General features: G+C 32.6%; 1 protein-coding gene and 2 pseudogenes across 1 annotated transcript; all 3 read right to left on the bottom strand.

Annotated features, from left to right (window-relative positions):
• Nucleotides 1-228: 228 nt before the first annotated feature.
• On the bottom strand, nt 229-3142 carry LOC146905457 (heat shock cognate 70 kDa protein-like). Its single transcript, XM_085727008.1, has 2 exons — nt 2853-3142; nt 229-2082 (listed from the first exon to the last, which is right to left on the bottom strand). The coding sequence occupies exons 1-2, from the start codon at nt 3091-3093 to the stop codon at nt 428-430; spliced, it is 1896 nt and encodes a 631-aa protein (XP_085583134.1). The 5' UTR covers nt 3094-3142; the 3' UTR covers nt 229-427.
• A 529-nt stretch (nt 3143-3671) lies between these two features.
• LOC146905456 (ribonuclease 3-like protein 3) lies at nt 3672-4236 on the bottom strand (annotated as a pseudogene).
• A 5070-nt stretch (nt 4237-9306) lies between these two features.
• LOC146905455 (basic leucine zipper 43 pseudogene) lies at nt 9307-10211 on the bottom strand (annotated as a pseudogene).
• Between the last annotated feature and the right edge of the window lie 13434 nt (nt 10212-23645).

Here is a 23645-nt window from a genome sequence, read left to right as displayed (position 1 = left end):
TCAACTTAAATCACAAAGCTTGGTTATGTTGATTCACTAAGAGTCAAAGTATGAAGAAAAGATTGATTCATAATACAGAATTAACTTGCTGAAATGAATGAATTGAAGTCTGTTACAATCTAGCTTATATACTAGTCTAACACAGTTACAAATTTAACAAATTTTAACCGACTCAAAGTTGATATGACCTTACTTTATACAGATTATTAAAGAGTCTGAGAAGGATCATGATCCTAAAACAAGCTTTGAAGGAAACAGAAAACTAGAATAGAGTTAGCATGGTTTACAATACAGAAAACAGAAAAAAAATTTGAGTAACATGTTAAATACAAATATTATCATAAACTTCAATGCTATTAGATAATGATAATAAGATTAAAGGTTTGCATTCAGCACTTTAAAAAGTAAGACATCACTTTAAATCTTATCAAAGAAAAATAAAATTATTAGTCTTGGATATAAGGTGTTTCGACATGCTCTCCAGCTCCTCCAGATGACCCTCAAGAACATCTATTTCTTTCTCTTTATCTTTATTATTCTTATCAAGCAAATTCATAGCAAAAGTAATTGCATTGCTGATCTTCTCAATTTCTTGAGGGGAGAGGATGAGATTAACGTCCTTCTTCTTTAAAGTGTTCTTCATGTTGTAAACACAAGAATCTAATGCACTCATTACCTTGGCCTTCCTTAAGAATTTCATATCTTCGACATGGTATTTCTTAGCTTCTTTAATCATTTTTTCAATTTCTAACATTGACAACCTTTCTTTGTCATTAGTAATGGTGATCGCGTTCATATTGCCTGTAGATATATCCTTAGCAGTAACAGTCAGGATGCCATTTTCATCAATGGAAAAGCATACATCCAAGGGCTGGCCATTCGGACCTGGAACATAAGCAAGCAAAAATGAACCAAGTAGATTATTGTCAGTAGCTCTTGCTCTCTCACCCTCATATACCTCAAAAGAGACACCACAATTATCTTTATCTGTATAATATCTTTTAGTCTTCTTGACAGGGATGGAAGTGTTCCTAGGAATCACCACATCCATGATATTTTCAGATGTTACTGCAATACCAAGTGACAATGGGGTAACATCTCGTAGCACCAAGTTCGGGACATTCTTAAAGCCTTCACTCAAAATAGCAGCCTGAACAGCTGCACCATAAGCAACAGCCTCATCGGGGTTGATACGCATAAATAACTCCTTCCCCTTGAAAAATTCTAGCAATAGATCCTGCACTTTGGGAATCCTAGACGAGCCACCCACGAGAACAATATCATCAATATCACTCTTGTACATCTTTGAATCCCTAAGACAACTGTCAACAATATTCATACACTCGATGAAAAAGTCTATATTAATTTCCTCAAATTTGGCACGAGTGATTGATGAAGAAAAGTCGATTCCCATAAATAAAGCATCTACCTCAACAGTGGTGACAAAAGAAAAAGAGAGTATCCGTTTTGCCCTCTCACAAGCAGTTCTCAACCTCCTTAAGGATTTTGGATTCCCTCTGATGTCCACGTTATTCTTCTTTTTGAACTCCTCAACAAAATAGTTCACCATTCTATTATCGAAGTCCTCTCCCCCAAGGTGAGTGTTTCCTGCGGTGGCTTTTACTTCAAAGACATCACCTTTAATTGCGAGGATAGACACATCAAAAGTACCACCACCCAGATCAAAGACAAAAATATTTCGATTGCCATCACAATCACGTCTCTTGTCAAGGCCATATGCAATAGCTGCAGCAGTAGGTTCATTGATTATTCTAATGACATTAAGGCCAGCAATAGCACCAGCATCTATAGTAGCCTTTCGCTGAGAATCATTGAAGTAAGCCGGCACAGTAACAACGGCATTCTTGACTGGTGACCCCAGATATGCCTCTGCAACCTCTCGCATCTTTGTAAGGACCATAGAAGATATTTCCTCAGCACAAAAGTGCTTCTCTTGACCCTTGTACTTAACCGTAATCATAGGCTTGTCATTAACACCAGAAGTAACCTTGAATGGCCACAACATTATATCATTTTGAACAACCGGATCACTAAACTTCCTACCAATTAACCTCTTAGCATCTGAAAAAAATAGCAAACTCCCATCATTCATTCATTTGTCCAAATAAAATAGCAATTGCATACTAACAAGGGTTTTAAAATAATGTTCTCAAAATGTTTTTGACCGTGACATCATAGCATCCTAAATTCGTAATCACAAGCATTAATGATTGAGACTTCAACAATTACATTTGACAAGGTTTTAAAAGTCGGTCCGTTACCGAGAAAAGGCTGCGACAAAAAGGTATAGGTAGCCGATGTTACAGTTTTTCACTGTTTTTACGGAGTGAACAAAAATCACGACAAAACGCTGTTACAGCCGCGACGAAACACCATTAAAGCCATAAAAAATGCCATTCATAACAATAGACACCTAATCTGGATTGAAAATCATATTTTTAATGCATATTTGATGATAAATTACATAATGTTATCTCCTTAAATAGCTTAGACCTCCAAATCTATCTCTAGTCTAAGTTATTTACGTTATTATCATTATTTAAGAGTTGTGCAATGTTGTGATTAATTCACACCGCTACAACCGCTACATCCGTAACAGCCGAAATTGCGACATATAGGCGACGACGACGGTTATTTAATACTGCATTTGAGTAACTTCCTTAAAAATCATTTTCGATACATGATTTTCAATATGATATACAAACACAAAAATATTCTTTTTAAAAGAAATCTCTAAATTATTTAACGTTAAATTAATTTTTTTCAAACCCTTAATAAAGCAAACCCTAAATACATGAAGCAACAAAGAATAAAAACACAAATTTACGTACCAAATATAGTGTTTTCAGGGTTCGTAGCAGATTGATTCTTAGCGGCATCACCAATCAACCTTTGATCATTGTTGAAAGCAACAAAAGAAGGTGTAGTTCTATTTCCTTGATCATTATGAATAATCTCAACTCTTTGGTGTTCATCAAGCCACACAGCAACACATGAGTAGGTTGTTCCAAGGTCGATTCCCACTGCTTCATATTCTTTTGTCGTGATTTTTCTTTTTTTGATGGAATCCATGACACGAAAAGAAACAGAACTTTTTGTTTTGTTTTGAAAGTAATACCCAGGGTTTGTTCTCGCACTGAGTAACCGAATGAGAAAATGAGAAATGCTGAAACATTATTTATTTATTTATTTTTTGAAAGAAGAAATCCTGAAACATGTTCACAATAATTTTAGTAGATTCACAAAAAAAAAAAAAAATTAGTTGTATGCCATTTTAAGGCATTAAAATATCGTTTACTATATTTGATTTTAAGTTTTTGTTTTTAGTATTCTGTCAAAAAAAAAGTTTTTTTTTTGAAGGAAAAAAAAAGTTTTTGTTTTTAGTAGTCATATAATATTATATGTTCAAAAGATCACTAAAATTGAGGTAATTTCATTCTATTGTTAGAAAGTGACTTACCAAGTCCTCGTGAGCTTACAAGGTCCGGGTTCAAACCCCGGCCACCACAAAAATAAAAAGTGTCTTACGAAATTAGACCTTTCTATGTTCAGAACATCCAAAGAACATCCAAAGCATTATCATCCATCCCGTTGAATTCATCCACAAATGATTTGTCCATACTAGTTGAATGCCCGAAATTGGAAAGGTGTTACCTTGCCCTAATCTACAAAGAATCGAGAAATTAATTAGCAAATAAATAATTACTTGCTCTCAAAGTTGAGACTTTTTGTGTCGCAAATAACCATCCAACCCATGTTTGATAGCCACACGTGCCAGTTTTTCGTAGTCCACATTCTTGGATCGTAATAGAGTCAAAATACCCGGTTTCAATTTTGGATATGAAAAAAACCGTTCTTTTTCAATCAACATGTTAAGAACAACATCACCCCGGATTCCAACTGCTCATAAGATAAGTAATTTTCAACACCGTAAGTGCTATGTGTGAAAGCCTCTTCAAATAAGTGCTTATTCTTAAACTTATATCCCATGATTGCTTCCACTTCATTCAACGGTGACGGCGGCTGAGGAATGTTGTTGTTGATGGTGGTGTTCTCTTCTTTTTATTGTTTAGGAGATAGTTATTCGTTTTCATAGTTTTTGTTGGTGTCTTCTTTGTCTTTCGTAGGAGATGGTTATTATTTGTTGGCGTCTATTTTGAGTGCATGTGTTTGGATTAGAAGTGGTTCTTCTTGCTTTTTGTGTGCTTGAGCTTTTATGGTGCGCAATTGTGATGTTGTTTGAGAGAGAGAGAGAGAGAGAGAGAGAGAGAGAGAGAGAGAGAGAGAGAGAGAGAGAGAGAGAGAGAGAGAGAGAGAGAGAGAGAAGAAGAAGAAAAATTCTACAACCACGCCGTTTCACCTACATTTTCTACTTCCCTAAATCTATATCTCTCAAACAACATCACAACTGCACACCATGGAAGCTCAAGCATACAAAGTGCAAGAAGAACCACTTCTCATCCAAACACATGCACTCAAAATAGACAACAAAGAAGAACTATCTCCTAAGAAAGAGAAAGAAGACACCAACAACAACGATGACAAAGAAGAACTATCTCCTAAACAAGAAAAAGAAGACACCACCACCATCAACAACAACATTTTTCCGACACCGCCGTTGAATGAAGTGGAAGCAATCATAAGATATGATTTCAAGAATAAACACTTATTGGAAGAGGCTTTCACACATAGCACTTATGGTTCTGCAAACGACTTATCTTATAAGATGTTGGAATAAGTGGGTGATGTTGTTCTTAACTTTGTTGATAGAAAAGGAACAAATTTTTTTCATATCCAAATTCAAAACCGGGTATTTTAACTCTGTTACGATCCAAGAATGTGGACTCTGAAAAATTGGCATGTGTGGCTATCAAACATGGGTTGGATCATTATTTGTGCCACAAAAAGTCTAAGATCGTTCTCTTTAAGACGTTTCGTGTGCAAGACAGACTACCAACTACACCACCTCCAGGATAAAACTAGCACAGTTACAATTGTGCGATTAACTACTGCATTGTAGAAAATCATTCGAGAATTACACCTCCAACATGGTACAACTCTTTTAATACTGAAACCAATCAATTATGATACTATGAGTATTGTGACAACTCAAATATGGTGTCACCACAATTCTAACATTTAATATTTCCAAATATCAACATGATATTTCAACCACTCAAATATGATGCTACCACTATTCTAACCTTTTCCAAGGGACATTATACCTCAAAGGGGACTATGATTTTAAAAATACTATTTATTCAGAAGCAACATAAATTATCAAAGGGACTATGCTCTTAAAACCATTCTTAACTCTGAAGGGACATTATATGTAGGAAGTGTCTATGGTCTTATGAACACTGTTCTCAATTTCGAAGGGAACATTATATTTAGAAAGAGTATATGGTCTTAAGAACACTCTTAATTCCGAAGGAACATAAAAAGGAGATGAAGAGAAGAAAGACTCGTCAACACTAGTCAATAAGGGGGAAAATAAGAAAAGATTTGAAGTTTTAGAATACTTTTCAGTGCGTGGAATGAACTATATGAGCTCTTTATTTATAGAGAAAATTCACAGCTAATATATGAGAAACTTTGGAAACAAAGTAATTCAAATATTAGATTCAATACAAAAATACCGTCTATATAGACTTCTTCAAATATATATCTTGATTTAGTAAAAAAAAACATCTATATAGACTTCTTCAAATAAAAAATACCGTCTATGTGGACTCTCATCTCTCCACAACCACCAGTAAATCTGCACGTTTTGCCCCTAAATTTGCAATACCATTTTCAACTTTTCAAGCCTAATGGAGAGTTTTGAATAAGTGCTTATTTTAACACTTATTCATTAAACACGTTTATGTGTATATATTTATGTATAAGTTATATCTAATATTAAAGAAAATATGAGTTTAAATTGCTTTCATATAAATTATACTTTTTAAAGGTTTTTTTTTTTATTGTATAGAGGGCCAAAAGGCCAGAAAGGAAAAATTACTCCCTCCGTCTCTAAATAATTGTCGTTTAAGGTTTATGCACGACTATTAAGGAAATGATTAATTGTGTTGATTTTGATGGTAAAATTAATATTATTTACTAAAACACCCTTATTAATTGTAGTTAGTGGAGTAGTTAAGTTTGATGAAATTCAATAAATAAGGGTATAATAATGGAAAAAAATAATAAATGTTGCATTGGTATTCTAAAGTGATAATTATTTTGAGAAAAAGAAAAAATTGTAAAGAGACAATTATTGTGAGACGGAGGGAGTACAACTTAACTAGACGAGGGAGTTTCACCCCGTTTGGTCAGCAACTAACAAGTGCATAATTTGAGTCGGGCACAACTCATAAACAATCAGATTTGAAACCATGCTACATCTCATATTAGCTAGTGCATCAGCACAAAAATTTGCCTCGTGTAAAAAGTGTTGCACTTTCACCTCCCAATCCTAATGTAACAAGCACATAATCTTTTGAACCGCGAATAATTGGATTAAATACCTCTCCATTTAAAAGTCTCCTAGTCACGGTTAAAGAATCAACATTCAACTCCACCGAATTGACCCAACCTCCTAGCATATCAAAGACAATATTTATGTATAAGTTATTTCTTCTATTAAAGAAAATACGATTTTAAATTGTTTTCATATAAATTATACCTTTTAAAGGTTATTTAAATTAATTGTTTTCATGTTGGAGTAAACAAGAATAATTTATTTAAGTAAATTGAAACGAGCATATATACATATGTTCTTCCAAACACTTAATTTTTTATTTTTTTTTATCAAAAAATTTAAGCGAATTGGGTCTTGGAGACTACTTAGAATTTAAATATCTCTGCTCTTTTGATCGATACTTATAAGTTTAGTCATCAACAAAATCCTTTTGTCGATGGTGTAAATTGAATGTATACTCTTGTAGGATATCAACAAACTTCTTACCAACTAGACCACAAACCTCGGTTAACTTCTCCCATAACTAAAATAAATTTAAATAAGTTTTTCCAAATGGCATGATATATCATATATGATCTCTTATGCATATGTATACATATGTATACGTATGCATGTATATGTACGTATGTATGAATAACCGACATCTTCTACTTCAAAGATACTCCCCCCGGTCACATTTATAAGCAAAAAAACACTTTTTAGGTTCATTGAATACATAATGTATTTGGTCATATATTCAATGAACCTAAAAAGTGTTTTTTTGCTTATAAATGTGACCGGATGGAGTAGATGGTGTAGTCATCAGAATCACAACTTTCTTGAAGGTTTTGGGTTTTTTGACTTTATCATGAAAATTGGAAGCATTCCATCACCAAATGACCCGGTTTGACAATTTGTCAAAATGGTGCACTATTTGCATTTAATGCAATCAAGGTTCACTTGTCAACAAAATAATCATGGTGATGCCACACTCCTCTTTCCATCCAGACTAATTCATGTTTATATCTTGTCTGGTTTGGTTTATTTTACCAAAATTTGAAGTGTCATGCATGACAAGGTTTTAAATTACAAAATCTCTGGTTTGATTTAATTCAAATGATCATACATAACAATGTTATAGCTCTTAGGTTTATGAATATTGTATTTAAGATGATTAATTTTACTATTTAAAAAGTGTAGACGCAATTTATTACCTGCTTACTTTTTCATTCCTTTGTAATTTTTTTTCTTTTTTCATATTTTACTTTAAAATTTTAAATTCATTTTGAATTACTATTAAAAAAAATATACAATCAAATCTCCAACTTTACACCGCAAAAGACGTCGTGTGTTAGTGAATGTTTAGATCACATCTATGAAACACGGACACTTCTTAGATTAGCCGTGTCTTGGTGTCGGACACGTGTCGTGTCCTACACCAACACGACACCGATACATATAACTACACTGAATTATGTGATTTTCTCAAATATTTAGCAGTGTCGGTGTGTCCGTTTCCGTGCTTCATAGGATCACACGCACCTCCAAAAGGATGTTCAAAAGTTTGACAATTTGGAAACTGTGGAATACTCAACTGGGTATTGCTAATGCACTTCATTGTCACTTTGTTAAATTATGATCACATCAATGGCTGCACTTGTGTCGCATACTTTAAGGTACCAGAGTGTTCACCTTATTTAAAACCTTATTTGTATATCGTGATTTCAAGCAACACCTGAAACATTGACACCACTTGATGACATTATCCACATTAGTGACATGAATGAAAGACCATGATGCCCTAAAAAAAAACCTCAGCCACAGTGTTTAATGTTTTTAGTGGATACCCTTTTGATTATATGTTTTGCTACTTGAGGTATCCACTATCACCAGAACCTCCACCATCATTTGTCTTATTGACCCTGTAGTTACTATGTTCAACAATGGACACCCTTTTCGATGTTTTTTCAAAAATATGATACATTGTTTTACTATTGCACGTGCATAGCTCATTCCTCACTTCCTCTTATCTCCCTTCAAATGGTGGGACAGTGTAAAGAGCGGCCTTGGGCCTACAAAAGACAAGTTTCTATATGCGGCTAGCCGGCTACTTCATTTTGGAGACATTTCTTATGTTTCTATTATAACTATTTCATTTTAAAACAAATCAGGTATTTAGGAAATGACGAAAATGCCCCTAATTCAAGGGTAAAATTGCAAAAATTGGAGGAATTTTTTTTCTTGAATAGTAAGTAGACTATTTCATTTTAATTATGAGGTTTATATTATGGTTTTAAATTGCAATCTGCAATCACAATTGCAATGACATCACAACTGCAATATCGACTATATATATTGAACATATATAGTTTACCATAATACAAAGGTTATCTGTGTAACCAGGGCCGGCATAAGGGTAAGGCCGTCAAAGTCCTCGCTTTAGGCCTTCCAAAAAAAATTATTTTTCATTAGATTTTACAAGAAAAAGACCTCATATTCTAAAAAAAAAAGCCCCATATATTCAACATTGCTTTAGGCCTCACTTATTTTTAAAAATTATTAGGCCGCCCTTGTGTGTAACTACAACTGCAATTTTAAACCATGGTTTATATATTTAGTGGGAAAATGGAAAAGACACCATTAATTTTATCATGTTAATAATTTCACAACATTGTGTTTATATTATCATATTCAAATTAGGTAGTACATTACTTAATCACACCATTCACCAATAGGATAAGTACGCCGCGATATGTGAGTTTGTGACACAAGCAACTGTTTATTTGTCATGTACAATGGACTTTAGCATAAAAATTTGTCGATTCTATAATAAGGTCAAGTAATGAACATCAACATCTAAAGCTTTTATTTCATATTATTTATGCTTCTAAAACTCATACATGTCCGATAAATGGACAAGTAAGATATAGCAACTGCATAGAAAATAGAAAATTAAAATGAAAGAACATGAAAATAGTGTCATCTCAATCATGAATTTTAGAGGAATCATCTTTGTGTTGAGATGTGTTGCATGGAATTTCACATAAATCTTCCATGTTGCAAGGAAAAGAGTTACCAATTTGCATGTCAGCTACCATTTGGCGAAGATCAAAAGTTTCTTCTTTAAGTCTTGCATTCTCTTGAACAACTTTCTCATGTGACTCAGACACATGGTTTAGTTTATCAACAAGGTTGTGATTTTCAGTTCTGAGTCTCACCACTTGTGACCAAAGTTCATCCAAGTGTTTTTGTTTCCTCATCCTTGATCTCCTAGCTGATTCTCTATTCGATATCATTCGCCGGTGCTTCCTTTCGTCGATGATGTTGAACTGAAGTTCATCTGCTTCATCAGAAGTAGTTGAGTTGCTGCTTAAACAAGAAGGTGGAGCAAATTGATCATGGCCTGCTAATGGGTAGTGGAAGTTTGGCAAGCTTCCTAATAGATTATTTAGATGGTAATTTGGAATTTCATTCTGTGGCAAGACAAAGTTTTGTTGAACATGGAATGAATTTTCAAGAGGAGTTAGAGATAATTGACTGACTCCTCTCATCTCACTAGGAACCATGGCAAAAAATTTATGAAACTTTGAGGGTATTGTTGGAAATTAAATAATATGCTAAGAGTTTGATATGATAAGAGAACTGAAGAATGGTGTATGAGAAATGGATTGAATTTATAGGAAGGTGATGGCATGAAAAGTGGGACCAGTTTGAGGAATGAGACATAGTGCTTAGGGCTTACATGAGCAGAAATTTAACAATAATTGGGAAGTGCTGCTAGTGTATAAATGTTTTGGTATGAGATAGACATCAATGAAAAGAATACTTTTTATCATGTAAGTGGCTGTCTAGAGTCCATGTCATAAAGCTTTTGGTTATTTAACATATATGTATGGCTATGGATATTATTACTATTATTACTGGATGTAATTTGTTATTTATTACTGTTCAAATTAGTCATTGCCAACATGCTGGTGAAGAAATTCATTGTTTGGTACAGCAGAGGATAGAGTTTTATCAAGTATATTTTACTATGGGTTCCACTTGTGTAACATTATAGTTTATCAACTATAATGTTATTTCAAAATATAATACATTTCTCTTTTGGTCGTACTGGCAAGGGACTTGAGCATCTTACTCTCAGACAGTGGCGGAGGGAGAGGGGGGCTTATGGAGGCCATGGTCCCCCTATATTTTAATAACTTTTTTATATATATACTACAATTAAACTATATTAGAATATTTTATAAAATATATATTAGATTAATTGACAACTAATATCATTAGTTTTATATGTTATATTATTTTAAATTGTACCTTATGGTCCTTTCCACAACATATTTTAAATGGAATGAAACACAATGATATAACTATGGAAAATAAAAGACTATTTAAAAACAAGAAATGAGCAAATTAAAATCTAAAATAAAAATAGGGGATTAAAATATAATTCAGTCCTTAATGGATTTTATTCTCCTGTGATAAAAATCTCATGTCTTTCACACTCGTACAAAAGTTCTTCTATTTAGTCAATTATCGTTCTCTTTTTGTATTAACCCTTCAATTCTCAAGATAAAGTGGTCATGGTGATTCGGAGTTCGGCCAAGAGGTAATTAAAGTTTCGCTAAAAAAATTGTTCCTTGTACTCGCTCCCCTTACCTTTAAATTTCTGGCTCCACCCCTGGTCACAGATTTAATTTTTGACTCTTGCGTATGGAGAAAATTTGGTTGAAATGGTGAATCCATTTTGTATATCCAATAGGTTTCTCAAATAAGATTAGTCGTGGTTAAACGGTGCAAGGTTATCAAAGAAAATTGTGAGATATAATTGAAAATCTATATAAATTTTGTTTTTGTGTTGATAGTATATTATATAGGAATTAAATTGTTGCATGAATTCTAATAATTTGTTTTTTTAGGGAAAATTCTAATAATTTTTTGTTGTAAAACGAAAAGGCGATCAAAGATGAAAAGGTTTTAAATATTAATTTTGTGGCCAAGGTTAATTTGCTGATGTTATGAGTTAACATGTGTCAATAATGACTAATGTGATCTACAATCAAGGCTTGATAGGTAGCAGCAGTGAACTAAATTAATTTTTTTTTTTTTTTTTGAAGGAATGTGAACTAAATTAATATGTTGTATATTTGTATATATGCAATTTAAAACCAATTTATTAGCACCTAAAAATAGTGTTTATGTCAATCATAGAAGAATTGTTTATCTTGGGGTCCATACCCAATTGCATAAGCAATTTTGAAAATAAAAAACTCTTAGAACCAATAATTCCGTATGATAGATGACGGCATGAAGACCAGTTTAAAAGGGTAAGAATTGATATTTTATGGTCATTAGTATTGTAAATTGGATGACTCATAAGCCACTAACATACATTAATTGAAGGGACCTATATGTTGGAGCAAATGCTTTTTATTTTAAGCTAGTAACATCTTCTACCTAAATTCTAGTCATTTTATCATAAGTAAACCATTGTGTAAATTAACGTACGATTCTCTGTTTCTTATGTTCTTGAGGGCTAACAAAGTACTTTGTCATGATTGTGGGAAAACTAATAAGCTATTAAACTATGTTCCTAGAGTGTTACCTTACAACAATTAATTATATTCTAATTTTTTTTTTTGACAAGAAAATTATATTCTATTTAAAATGACAAGTATAAATAATTTTGATGATAGCTACATCTAATTTATCCATTAGTGGTATAATAAAATGATTGTGTCTTTAGTTAAAAATGTGGATGGTTAGTCTCACATATCAATCGTTTTAATTTAAATATTTTTAATTTTGAAAGCATTATAACTACGTTTATTAGATTCAAAAAAATTATCTAAACCCTCCCAAATTCTCATTTTGGAATTTTATATTACCAAAAAAATAAATTTAAGTTTGGGGAGTATTTTTTTCTTGTATTTTCTTTGATGGACAATTTAGACAATTATATTAAATTGTTATCAAGTAATAAAGTGTTAAGTGAGTATCGTATCCATAAGGATTGACGTTTCAATTAGAAACTAGCGTTACTTAATTAAAACAAAAAATAAAAACAATTAAAATAAAGTAAATGGGGGAATTTTTGCAATTTAATCTGTTTGCGCAGAGTAGTAGATGAGTGTCCTCGTGAGCTTAACTCAGTTGATATGGACAATGCATAAAATATGCAAGGTCCGGGGTTCGAACCCCGGCCACCACCAAAAAAGAGTAGTAGTTGAGTAGTAACCTAGTTTTTAAATGCAGAATGTTAGTGGTGGTTAAGATTCTTCAAATCTCCTCTATTTATTTGTTGGAATTAAGCAACAATCAAGTCATTCAGATATTGGTTAAATGGTACTCATTTAAGTGATGGGTTCGTGAAGTTATTATGCCCCTTAAGTTGTTGAGTTGCACCGGATTCACGTAAGGTTATACACACTCTAAGAGATATAGGGTTGTCAATCTTACTGGTTCTAGTTATGCCTACGCACGGGGTATTAGGTGGGGTCTTGCTCTCTTAGAGCTAATTGAAACGTAGACTTTAAACATGGTTCCTAATTTTTTCCAAAAGGGTCGCTCATCTATGAATATTAGAAGTATATCAACATACTCTCTCTTGGTAGTTCTACATACAAACAATCATATCTCGTCCACCTTACCAAAGATGAAAAGAGTAAAATTACTATGCAACATTCAGATTAGAATTTCGGCCTAATTTTGGGTTCATACACCTTTCCTAAGTATGTCACCTCCCTAGGTCTTGTGAAAGCATTAAGATCTTTGCATAATAAAATTAAACAGAACACGTAAAATAATTTAATGAAAAGGCTTAAATTAAATAGATCCAACTAATCAAATAGAGGTTCATCTTAGAACCCTACCCAATAGTGTTTAGTTACTCATGGTAACTAAAGACAAATTACAAAAGAAATAAAACATACCCTTGAGACTACGGTTGAGGAGAGAGACTCATCCTTTGAAGCTCCTAGCGCTTGCATTCCTTGAACCGCTTCGTTTTGAATGAATAATTGTGAATGGGGGAGTTGTATTTATAAGCTAATTTCCAAGTGGATTTGGGCAGAAAAATTGGGTTTTTTTTCCACAAACCTACAGAAAAAAGTTGTTTTTCTCCTGCTTTCACACTGACGCCGCACGTGGGCTCGCACCCGGGGGCACGTCAGTGCAATTTTGCACACCTTAGGGAGTGCAACATACACCCGGAGGCGCGCGACATTGTTTTTCTACATGTTTTCGTCTTTTTCTTTGTTTTTTTTGAGTGTTTTCTTCCATGAAACTTGTTGTGGGATTTGGAATATAATTTCTCCTCTGTGTAATGTCTTCAGAGACATCTTGAATCTTTATTCATTGTCTTCTCCAATCCTCTTAAGATGCTTTGCTTTGGCGATTTGCATGATTTTGCCTTGAATTATATCAAAAACATCCTAAAACTGGTTGGTTTCGAGAAAACTAAAATTACATGACCCGAAATGAAAACATTACAAATATCCCAAAAAAACATCAGCAATCGCTCTAAAACTCCTCTAATTTGAATCAAAATTAAATAAAAATGACTGGAAAATATACTAAAGATAACGTAAAATGATATGTTATCACCATTTCCTCCTTCCTTTTATCCAAAGTTCTCACCTCTTATTCCCTCTAAAGTCACTGTTGCTCCTCACGCTCTCTCTAACACCAGAACACTTTGTTCATTTGTATGCTTTTCCTTTCTATCTTACTTTTGAATTTTAATGCTTTACGCTAAGCTATCTCCAAATTCATTGGATGAGAACTAAACAGCACTATGTGCATGAGGCCAGTAGCACTTATTAGAACAAGTTTATGGTATTACACTTGTCTAAAAACCACTCTAATAACCATCACAATTCATAAGGGTCCTTATCTCTTCAGGTTTACTCCACAAAGTGTTTCTGTTCACAACATATTAGGAGCTGCCAAATCTGTTTTCTTCTCTAAAATAGTACTTAAACTTTTTTATGCTTCCCATTGCTGTTGCCTAATGTACCTTAATAATTTTATCTCGTTCAAGGCAACAAAAAGTAGCAGTATCTTTTCAATATGCATGATTTGAATATAATTTTTGATGATAGCTTTGTTATTTTGCTAATTTGTCTCTTCTTATGACCCAATTGCATGACATGATAATGAAAAGAAAACAAATCTTTAGATATAAACCATGAAGCACAGATACGGACAAGACACGGACTCTGAAACATCAACACCGCTAATAATTTAAGAAAATCATATAATTCAGTGTAATTATGTGTCTGTATGTGTCGGTGTCGAACACGTCACGTGTTGGACACCAAGACACGTTTGATCAGAAAAGTGTCCGTGTTTCATAAGATTTAAATCGTTCAGTTTGCACGTAACTCACCCACCATCTTCATGCTAAATAGTCTCTTTTTGAGATTTGTCATTCACCCTGTGAAACAAAGTCGATGCTGCCTTTTTGAAAGTATATTTATTTCAAAGCCACTAACAGGTCTTATCTTCCATGGTAAACATGCTATCACCTCTTAGACATAAGATGGGATAAATTTTAATGGTTAGAGAATAGATACCATGTTGCAGCATACATCGTGATCGTGGTAACACTTATTTATATCAGACTGTAATTATAACTCCATCAACAAAACTATAAAACTGTTAAAACATCCAAAATAATAACAAAATTAGAATATATTTTTTTTTAGGGTAATAGTCATTTTGGTAGTATAGTCTCTTAATGTATCAAAATTTTAAAATATCATTAATTGTGCACTATGTTAATTAAAATAGCACCTTACATTAAAATGATTCGTTAATATTTTCATATTGGTTCATACATATTTATTATCATATCAATCCTTATAAGTATTTACTTATTAATCTCTGAATGAAAAGAGTTAATGTTAACATTGAGATGTTATTTTAACGCCAGATACTATTTTGAATAATGAAGTGCACAATAAAAAATTATGTTGAAATTATGAGATATTGAGAGATATTGTAGAAACTGTTTCACCAAAATGACTATTTTCCCTTCTTTTTGATTAATCTCTCAACTTGTCAAACTGATGATCAAGTAAAGGTTTTTAAAAAGAGTGTGACTTGGCTTCAAGCATGGCAATGGAGCAGGGTGGGGACGAGTTTTACCTTCCTCGTCCTTATACCTAACTCCTAAATACTTACATGTTACCCTACACATATTCAACAGAGATGAGAAATCGAATATCATCCTCGTCCCCGACAGGTTCCGACATCCCCGCCTCATCTCCATCCCCATAGTGGATAATTTCTTTAATAAAGAAAGAAGTATTTTTCAGCTTCAGGCTCCATGTTGTAATGCATTATCCAGCAAAGAGATTATGGCGATCGATGACTATGGTGATCGAGAAGAGTGAGACCAAAGGTGTGATATGTGGAAGGAGAAGAGAGGGAACATAGAGAAGTGAATGTCGATTGAAAGAATGAGACTTTGATTGTGCGAGTGAAATGATTTAAGGTTTGAGTTGTTATTTATATAAAAAGGATAATAAATTGATTTTTTACATTCGAGTTGTTATTTATATCACTGTTACTCGTTCCGTATCCGTATTTTGAAATCCGGAAAAACCCAAACTCAGTCAAAGCGGGGGAAAACCAATCAATTTAGATTTGGCTTGGGCGGATACACACGGACACGGATATGGACTTTACTGCCATGTCTACTTAACTTAATAAGATGAAGTGTGTTCAAAAGAGTGTGTGCGAGAGTTTCACAATAGCATGAAACATATATAGCACAAAAGATTTCATCAATAAAGTTTTGTAGAATTTTAAGAGGACAACATTAATCTTTTTTTATGTTTCTTAATTTTCCTTGGATGGGAGTGGCTATATTAATTACAATATCATAACACAACTTTCTCCGTTTTAAATTATATGTTATTCTACCAAAAATTGTTTGTCATAAATTATATGTCATTTTACTATATCATGAATTATTAATGCTTATTTTTTTATTATACCTTTTACTATTTAGTACGTTATATTTTTCAGATTTCTTTAATTTATTTTTTTTCCATACCATTAATAAATGATATTTTTGTAAAATAACTTATAATTACTATTTTTTATACAATATTAATTATATTTTTTAATATATGTGAAATTATTCGAATGATATATAACATGGGGTGGATAGAGTATATATAATTGTCAGGTGATTTTCCACTATTGAACTTTCCTTACATTTTAAACTAATCTGATAAGGGTAAGTACAAGATGGTTGTTAAAAGAAAAAGGGAGAGAAAAAAAGTTTGATAGTGTGGTGTGAAGTACTACCTCCGTCCCAATTTAATTGACACAATTTTGTTTTTCACACATATTAAGAAAAATGTATAAATAAAGGGGAAAGTGGAATATATTGTATTGGGAATGATAAAAGTAGTATTATTTAGTGTTATATTGTATTGGGAATGATGAAAGTTGTATTAAAAATTGAAATAGGTCAGTTATTTTGGGACACTTTTTTTTAGAAAATGGGTCAGTTATTCCGGGACGGAGGGAGTACAATTAAAGAACATTAATAAACCATCTCGAAAGGTCAATGTGTTGGAGTTTGGGTAGAAGATTCTTTGCAAATCCATTGCATGAATTCCTATGACACGAATCATAATGCTTTGTCATTACGTAAACAATTAGAGTAGAAACCTCAATTTAGCATCCCATGACTCTCTCCCATGGATTGCATCCAATGAAAATAATTAGCCTCTCACAACATAACGAATAAAAGTTAAATATCATTTGAAAGAGATAATCATATTATTGTCCGACTGCACCTCTAATATAATTATATTCCGTTGAGAAATCTAATCTAAACAATATAAATGTATACAGTCAATAGTATTTTAAACTTAAATGTGATTTTGTTTTATTTTTATTTTTTTGGTACAAGAGAGAACCGAAGCCCAAAACGTAATTTTAATCTTCTTATAATAACTAACGCTAGTATCCTATTTTTAAATCCGGACTTTTAGTCCCCAATTTCACAAGTTTTAGAATGTTTCCCATTGATATTATATTTTAGAACATGTCATATTCATTAGTGATTTGAAATTATATTTTGATGATATGCCATTTTTATTTGTACTAGACTTTTTGTTCGTTGATTATGGATCTAGTAACACCCCTATTTTGAAAGTGTTTAAAAAACACAATATAATAGAAAATGTGAGAAATTTTGTTCATCTTCAAGTAAACTACTATCTACTATGACATCGACATGAGTGTTGCTATATATAGCGAACACTAATCTCACGACTGCATTGCAAAAGTAGCTTTATCATTGGATCTTCATGGCTCACAATACATGGGTGGTTGGATTTAAATACAATGCTTGCTACAGTACACGTGTACAGTATCGTGATAGTTTTGGGACAAATGTTTCGCTATATGTAGCTTTATCCTATCGACATATATTGATCACTGAGTCTCTTCATCTTCAACCTCTTCTTCAAGTGTTGTGATATCTTCATCTAACCACACAAAAAAATTGTGCAAGTCATGAAGAATACGTTGTGAATCATTGTTTTCAAAGATATAATAATAATGGAATATATGGCATATTAAATGCACAAAAATAATTACACATATATCTTTAATCAACCATAGCAATCATCAACAAACTATATGCAAGGTCTTGACTCATGCATCCTAGACAACAACTACTCAAACACATGAATTCAACTACTCCATATTAGTGAAAGTAGATGAGCTACCTCTCGTCCATCGAGCTGAAGAGTCTTGTAAAAGGGCATCAATCTAGAACTGAAATGCCCAAACACAGTCCCACCTTTTTGTGAGACATTTCTACTAACATCCCTCCAAGACCTAGGTGTCTGCCCTAATTCTATCACGACAATAATCCCTCGACATTCCCTCGATATAAATACAAGGAAATTCGTCTATAATTTCACTGTCAAATGACAATAACTCATAACGGACTTTAGTTAATTTAAATTGTCTTACAATTTCATCGGTGTTCTTAAAGAGTTTCACTTAGATCACATGTTTAAAGTCAAAGTAATTGTATATCTATAAGATCTTATCAACATAAAAATATTGATCCAAAGAAAATCTCTTTCCTGACCTAGTAATCGTAATATCATGAATTTTATTTGCTTCTACGATCTTTCATAACAAAGTAGTTACACACCAATGACTTCACAACATTTACAGCATGAATGTTTGAACTATATAAGAGTAAGTCGTCTACATATAAACATATGACAATGCAAGTGCTACTTTTAATTTTATATTAAACACATTTATCAATTTCATTCAATTTGAACCTATTCAATATCATCAAATTGTCAAACTTTTCACATCATTTCTTAGGATCTTGCTTAAGACCATACAAAAACTTATCTAACTTTCATACCCTAATTTCTTGCACATGAAATACAAAGCCCTCATGTTGTTCTATATAGATTTCTTCTTTCACATCACCATTTAGAAAAACAGCTTTAATATGAATAATAGCTAGAAATAATAGAACTTAATGAATGGTATCCTTTTGACCAAAGAAAAAGTATTGAAAAAATCTATATTTCCTTGTTGTCCTTGTAACCGATAATGTCAAGGACAATAACTTTTTTTAAACCATTTTTAGTAGATTATTTATTTATCAGTACAGAAGCTCTTTTGTCATTTTTTATGGGTGGGTCCCCTTTGTAGCATGGAGAATGTTAAGGTTTAGAGGCAAACAGTTGACACCATATTGGTGAAATTTATGACCTATACGACTAGTCATAAATAATTATGTGTACTATAATATTGGCAAAAAAAGTAAGAAAAGGAAAAGTTGAAATGAACAGGATGGCACTGTTCAGCTGTCTTCACATTTGGCCAATATATGTGGTTGCGTCGAATTTCTGTGAAGTGTACGTACGGATATGTGTTCCCTTCCTTCAAACACGAAGCTTTGTTGGGTTCTTTCTTTAATAAATAAAGAAAATTAAACTCGAAGTGTGTTTGGATTGATGGTTTAAGATAAGAAAAGAAGAGAAGATTTATTTTTCTTTTTAAATTAGGAAGAATATAAAATATTTTATTAAAAAAATTAAAAGTGTGATTGAAGTATTCTATTATTATTTTTTAAAGAAAATTAATGTTTTTTTTAATCTTTGTAGCACTTAAAAATTTATATTTAATTCATATTTTTTTATTTTAATTTTTTTGGAAGAGATTTTCATAATAATATTCTAAACATTCCTTAAAAAATTACATAAGTTGATATATTTATAAGGATCAATGATATTTTAACCCTAGATTTTTATATTTTTTGGTACAAAATTTAACCCTAGTTTTTTAATTACATAATGTTCATATTTTATTTCATTATAATAAATAAATTTATATGTAAATATGTTTCGATATCCTATATTTTTTAAATTATAGTGGAAGCATGTTCGTATTTGTGTTGTGTCGTGTTTGTCTTAGAGAATTTTTTTTTTTTTGAGGGAGTGTTTGTCTTGGAGTTCTTGCTTCATAGACTATAACTTCAAGTTTTCTATATTTCTACGTAATCTGACCTTTGTCACACTGTATGATCTTCCTCCTCCACCTGCTCCTAAACATTGAAATCATAATCTCTATTACTTGCACCTAAATATTATTCATCACAAAAAGTGACTAATCTCAATCAACTAGTTTGATTTAAGTGGCCTATGGAAATAAAAGGATTAAGAGAAAACAAAATTAACATGAGATACAAACACAACTGTCTTCCTCTTCAAACAAATATATACAATTGTCTCTTAATTTTCTTTTTATCAAAAAATCAACTCCTTTAAAATTAAACTTTCACCATATACGAAAGAACTTTGTCGTCCATTGTGATCTTATCCAATTTATAAGATTAATCTCCGCAAATGATACCCAATTAAAAAAAAAAAAAAAAAACTTCACCAAATGCCAACCAAATATACAAATCCAATAAATAAAAGAACCGGATTCATTTTTACTGCAATTAACATTATTTTGTGCAGGTGTTCTGGTCCACTCTCATTAGTGGTATATGGATATATCTTTTTTGATGAATATCTATGGATATATCTAGCAAAAAAAGAAATAGGACACCCAACAAAAGTGACGGAGAGTGTTGGGTACGTAGGGGGACTTGATTTAACGGCTGCACATTTATGTGCCAACCATCTATGACTTGCATTGTCCAATTGAATACACCAAATATTACAAATACAAATACACCCTAGCTAATTTCAATGGATGGCAATAATTAGTGAAACATGATATAATGTTTTTATGTGGGTCCTAATTTACACAAACAAAACCATAGCAAGTAAGCAAGCGTGGGTGCTGCCTACTTGTATGGCTAGTGCACCAACACCGCCCTAGCATCCAATTGCTAAGCCAGTCAACTTAACCCACCCACACCATTTCATTATTCTCAATGTTTTTCTCCTCTTTTACACTTGCATTATAGTACATCTTAATGAATGTGTAAAAATATATAGTGAGTATAATGCATCATAGAATTGACATGTAGGTTTATTTAAGATTTTCATACACATATTTAGCAAAGATGTTGTCAAAAGATAATACAATTTGAGTATATTGCTTTGGAATGCTTTGGAAGTATTGTTATTCAATAACTATTAGAGGTTAAAATTGGGAAGAAGAAAAAAAAGAATGAATTCAAGATTTATAGTGTTTCATAAAGGGTTCACAGGTCGGTCATAGCTCAACCAGTAAAATTGTCAAAATTTTCGGGGATCGAACCCCGACTCCTTCACTCGTGTGTGTGTTGCGTACTCAAGTGTGAGTGATTATGTCCCACATCGACTAGGAATGGAGGAAACAAAGGATATATAAGAGAGGGAACCCATAAACCCATAGCCTTAAGGTTTTGGATAAGAGTGTGGTGTTTAAGTCTCTTATGATCCTGAACGTTTGGCCCATTGCCGCTCCCAGGGCTCCCCGAACCTCCCCAGGGCTCCCCGAACCTCCCCAACAGTGTGTACACCCACTCCCAGGGCTCCCCGGACCTCCCCGTGTACACCCACTCCCAGGGCTCCCCGGACCTCCCCAACAGTGTGTACACCAATGACAATTGTCATTTCGTCTATCTATTTGTTGTCATTTCTTCTCAATTGTCATTTCGTCTATCTATTTGTTGTCATTTCTTCTATCTACCAAATCTACCAATAAAATGTTACATATAGAAATCTTGAATGCTAACAGATTTATGCCTAAACTTTATAACATTAGTTGACATATATATGTCTTTCTCCACAAGTAAATAGTTTTTACTCAAACTAAATATGATGACATAAGATTCCAACTAATTCTCATATGATTAGGAATTGGTGCAACAAAGCGAAGAATATCAGGCTGCAGGCTAAGTGAAGGGTGAAGTTCTTCTGAACTCTTTCCTAATACATGAAGAAACTTAGCAATGTTAGGGAGTGCCAGTTCTCTGAAAAACCCATGATCAAACCCCAGTTGATGCAAGTCGTCGAGGAATATGAAACAAATGAAGTAACAATTGGAAGGTCAGCCAAAAGAAGCCACTTAACATAACATTTGCAATTGTCCTATCTTTACTATGGTGTCCTCTGCACGATGAATTATGGCAATGCCATAGAATTTCCCTTGCTTCTTTATCTCTGTCCCAAATGTAACAATTTGCTTCTTTGTAAAACTTGTTCTTTTACTGCCAAGTCAGATCCTCAGATAACCGCTTGCTAGCTTTGAAATTTGTCATGTCAGCATACCAAGGACATTCTAATACTACAGACAAATGCTCATTTGAAAACCTTTCTTCCCATCTTCCTGAGTCACCAATAAATTGTCCAATCTTGGTAGAAAAGAAACTTATGGGACTCAAAATTTGAAAGAAAACAAAAAAAAAAAAAAACTTGTACCAACAGACTTCGTCATTAAATGTCATTTTTTTCGTTGGTAAAAGTCTATAAGACAACAATTTTGTTGTAAATTATGTATTATTCATAGGTAAATGTTTATTTGTCGTAGATAAAAATCATATTTGAACCATTGTGTATATATTTAACTACAATTTTAGTTATCCCGTGAGTTTAGATAAGTTGGTAGGGATAATGCATAATATATGCAAGGTATGGGGTTTAAATCCCGGACAACACAAAAAAAACTACAACTTAGTTGCATGTCATTATAAGTGTTGTATTTTATTTTTTTAATAAAAATTGTCAAGATTATAACATGGCCTTCAAATTATCATGAACCGGTCCTGCCGTGAGCGTATATGGTAAAATTTCCTTTGGGTGTGTAAGCTTGAGCTATGGTTCAAAAGGTCTAGACCCATTGATTTTTCACCTCACCTTGCTCATATAAGCTTTTGTCTCAATATTTTATCTAGGGTTAAATATGTTTTTAGTCCTTACATTTTGCGCCCCTTTGAAGAATAGTCCCTACATTTCATTAAATGTTTTTAAAATCCTCACATTTTATCTCCGTTATCAAAATTAGTCTCTGCTGTTAATTCTCTAACAGAATGCTGATGTGACAGTTAGTGGGTCCCAATTATCAGAATTTTAAAAATATTTATTAAAATGTAAGGACTATTCTTCAAAGTCACGCAAAATGCAGGGACCAAAAATATATTTAACCTTAAAATAATTAGAACACAAACATAGTGGTTCGAAGACACAAAACATTGAAGCTCATGTCGTCAACCTCTAGATGATCAAAGAAGGCCACCTAGTTGTTCGAAGACACACATTAATTGGGATTAAAAGTCTAATGGATTTGGAACTTACATTTCAATTATCATTTACTATGTTTTTTGTTTTGTTTTAATGTTTTATTCCACTTTGAGAAGCTCAATTAGATAATTAATATTTCACCTCACATTAATTTTATTTTTTCAAGCATAAGTCATTTTAAGATATCATCAGAAGATGAATCATATTGTGAGTGTGTAATTTGATTCTTTCTCTTCAAGTTCATTATTTAGAATTTGTCCTGGTCATGTAAATATCCTTTTTTAAGTAATTATAATTATTTTATACAAGTTTCACGCTAAAACTTTAAAGTCTTTCCATTTGGAAGAAAATGTTTAAACTCTTGGTTAACTCTTTTCAAGTAAATTATCATTTTTCTTTTCAGTTTATGAAATGAAGAAATGAAGCGGGTTACAACCATG

Source organism: Medicago sativa, chromosome 7, assembly GCF_051527215.1.
Source record: "Medicago sativa cultivar Bolivia chromosome 7, Bolivia_mono, whole genome shotgun sequence".
Classification (NCBI taxonomy): Eukaryota; Viridiplantae; Streptophyta; class Magnoliopsida; order Fabales; family Fabaceae; genus Medicago; species Medicago sativa.
This window is presented reverse-complemented; position numbering and strand designations above follow the sequence as displayed.

Bases quoted from the DNA above. Each gene is read 5' to 3' on its own strand.
- LOC146905457 (XM_085727008.1), bottom strand. From the start codon at position 3,093: ATGGATTCCATCAAAAAAAGAAAAATCACGACAAAAGAATATGAAGCA. The intron at 2,083-2,852 runs GTACGTAAATTT...TATTTTTTTCAG, and splicing joins CCCTGAAAACACTATATTTG to ATGCTAAGAGGTTAATTGGT.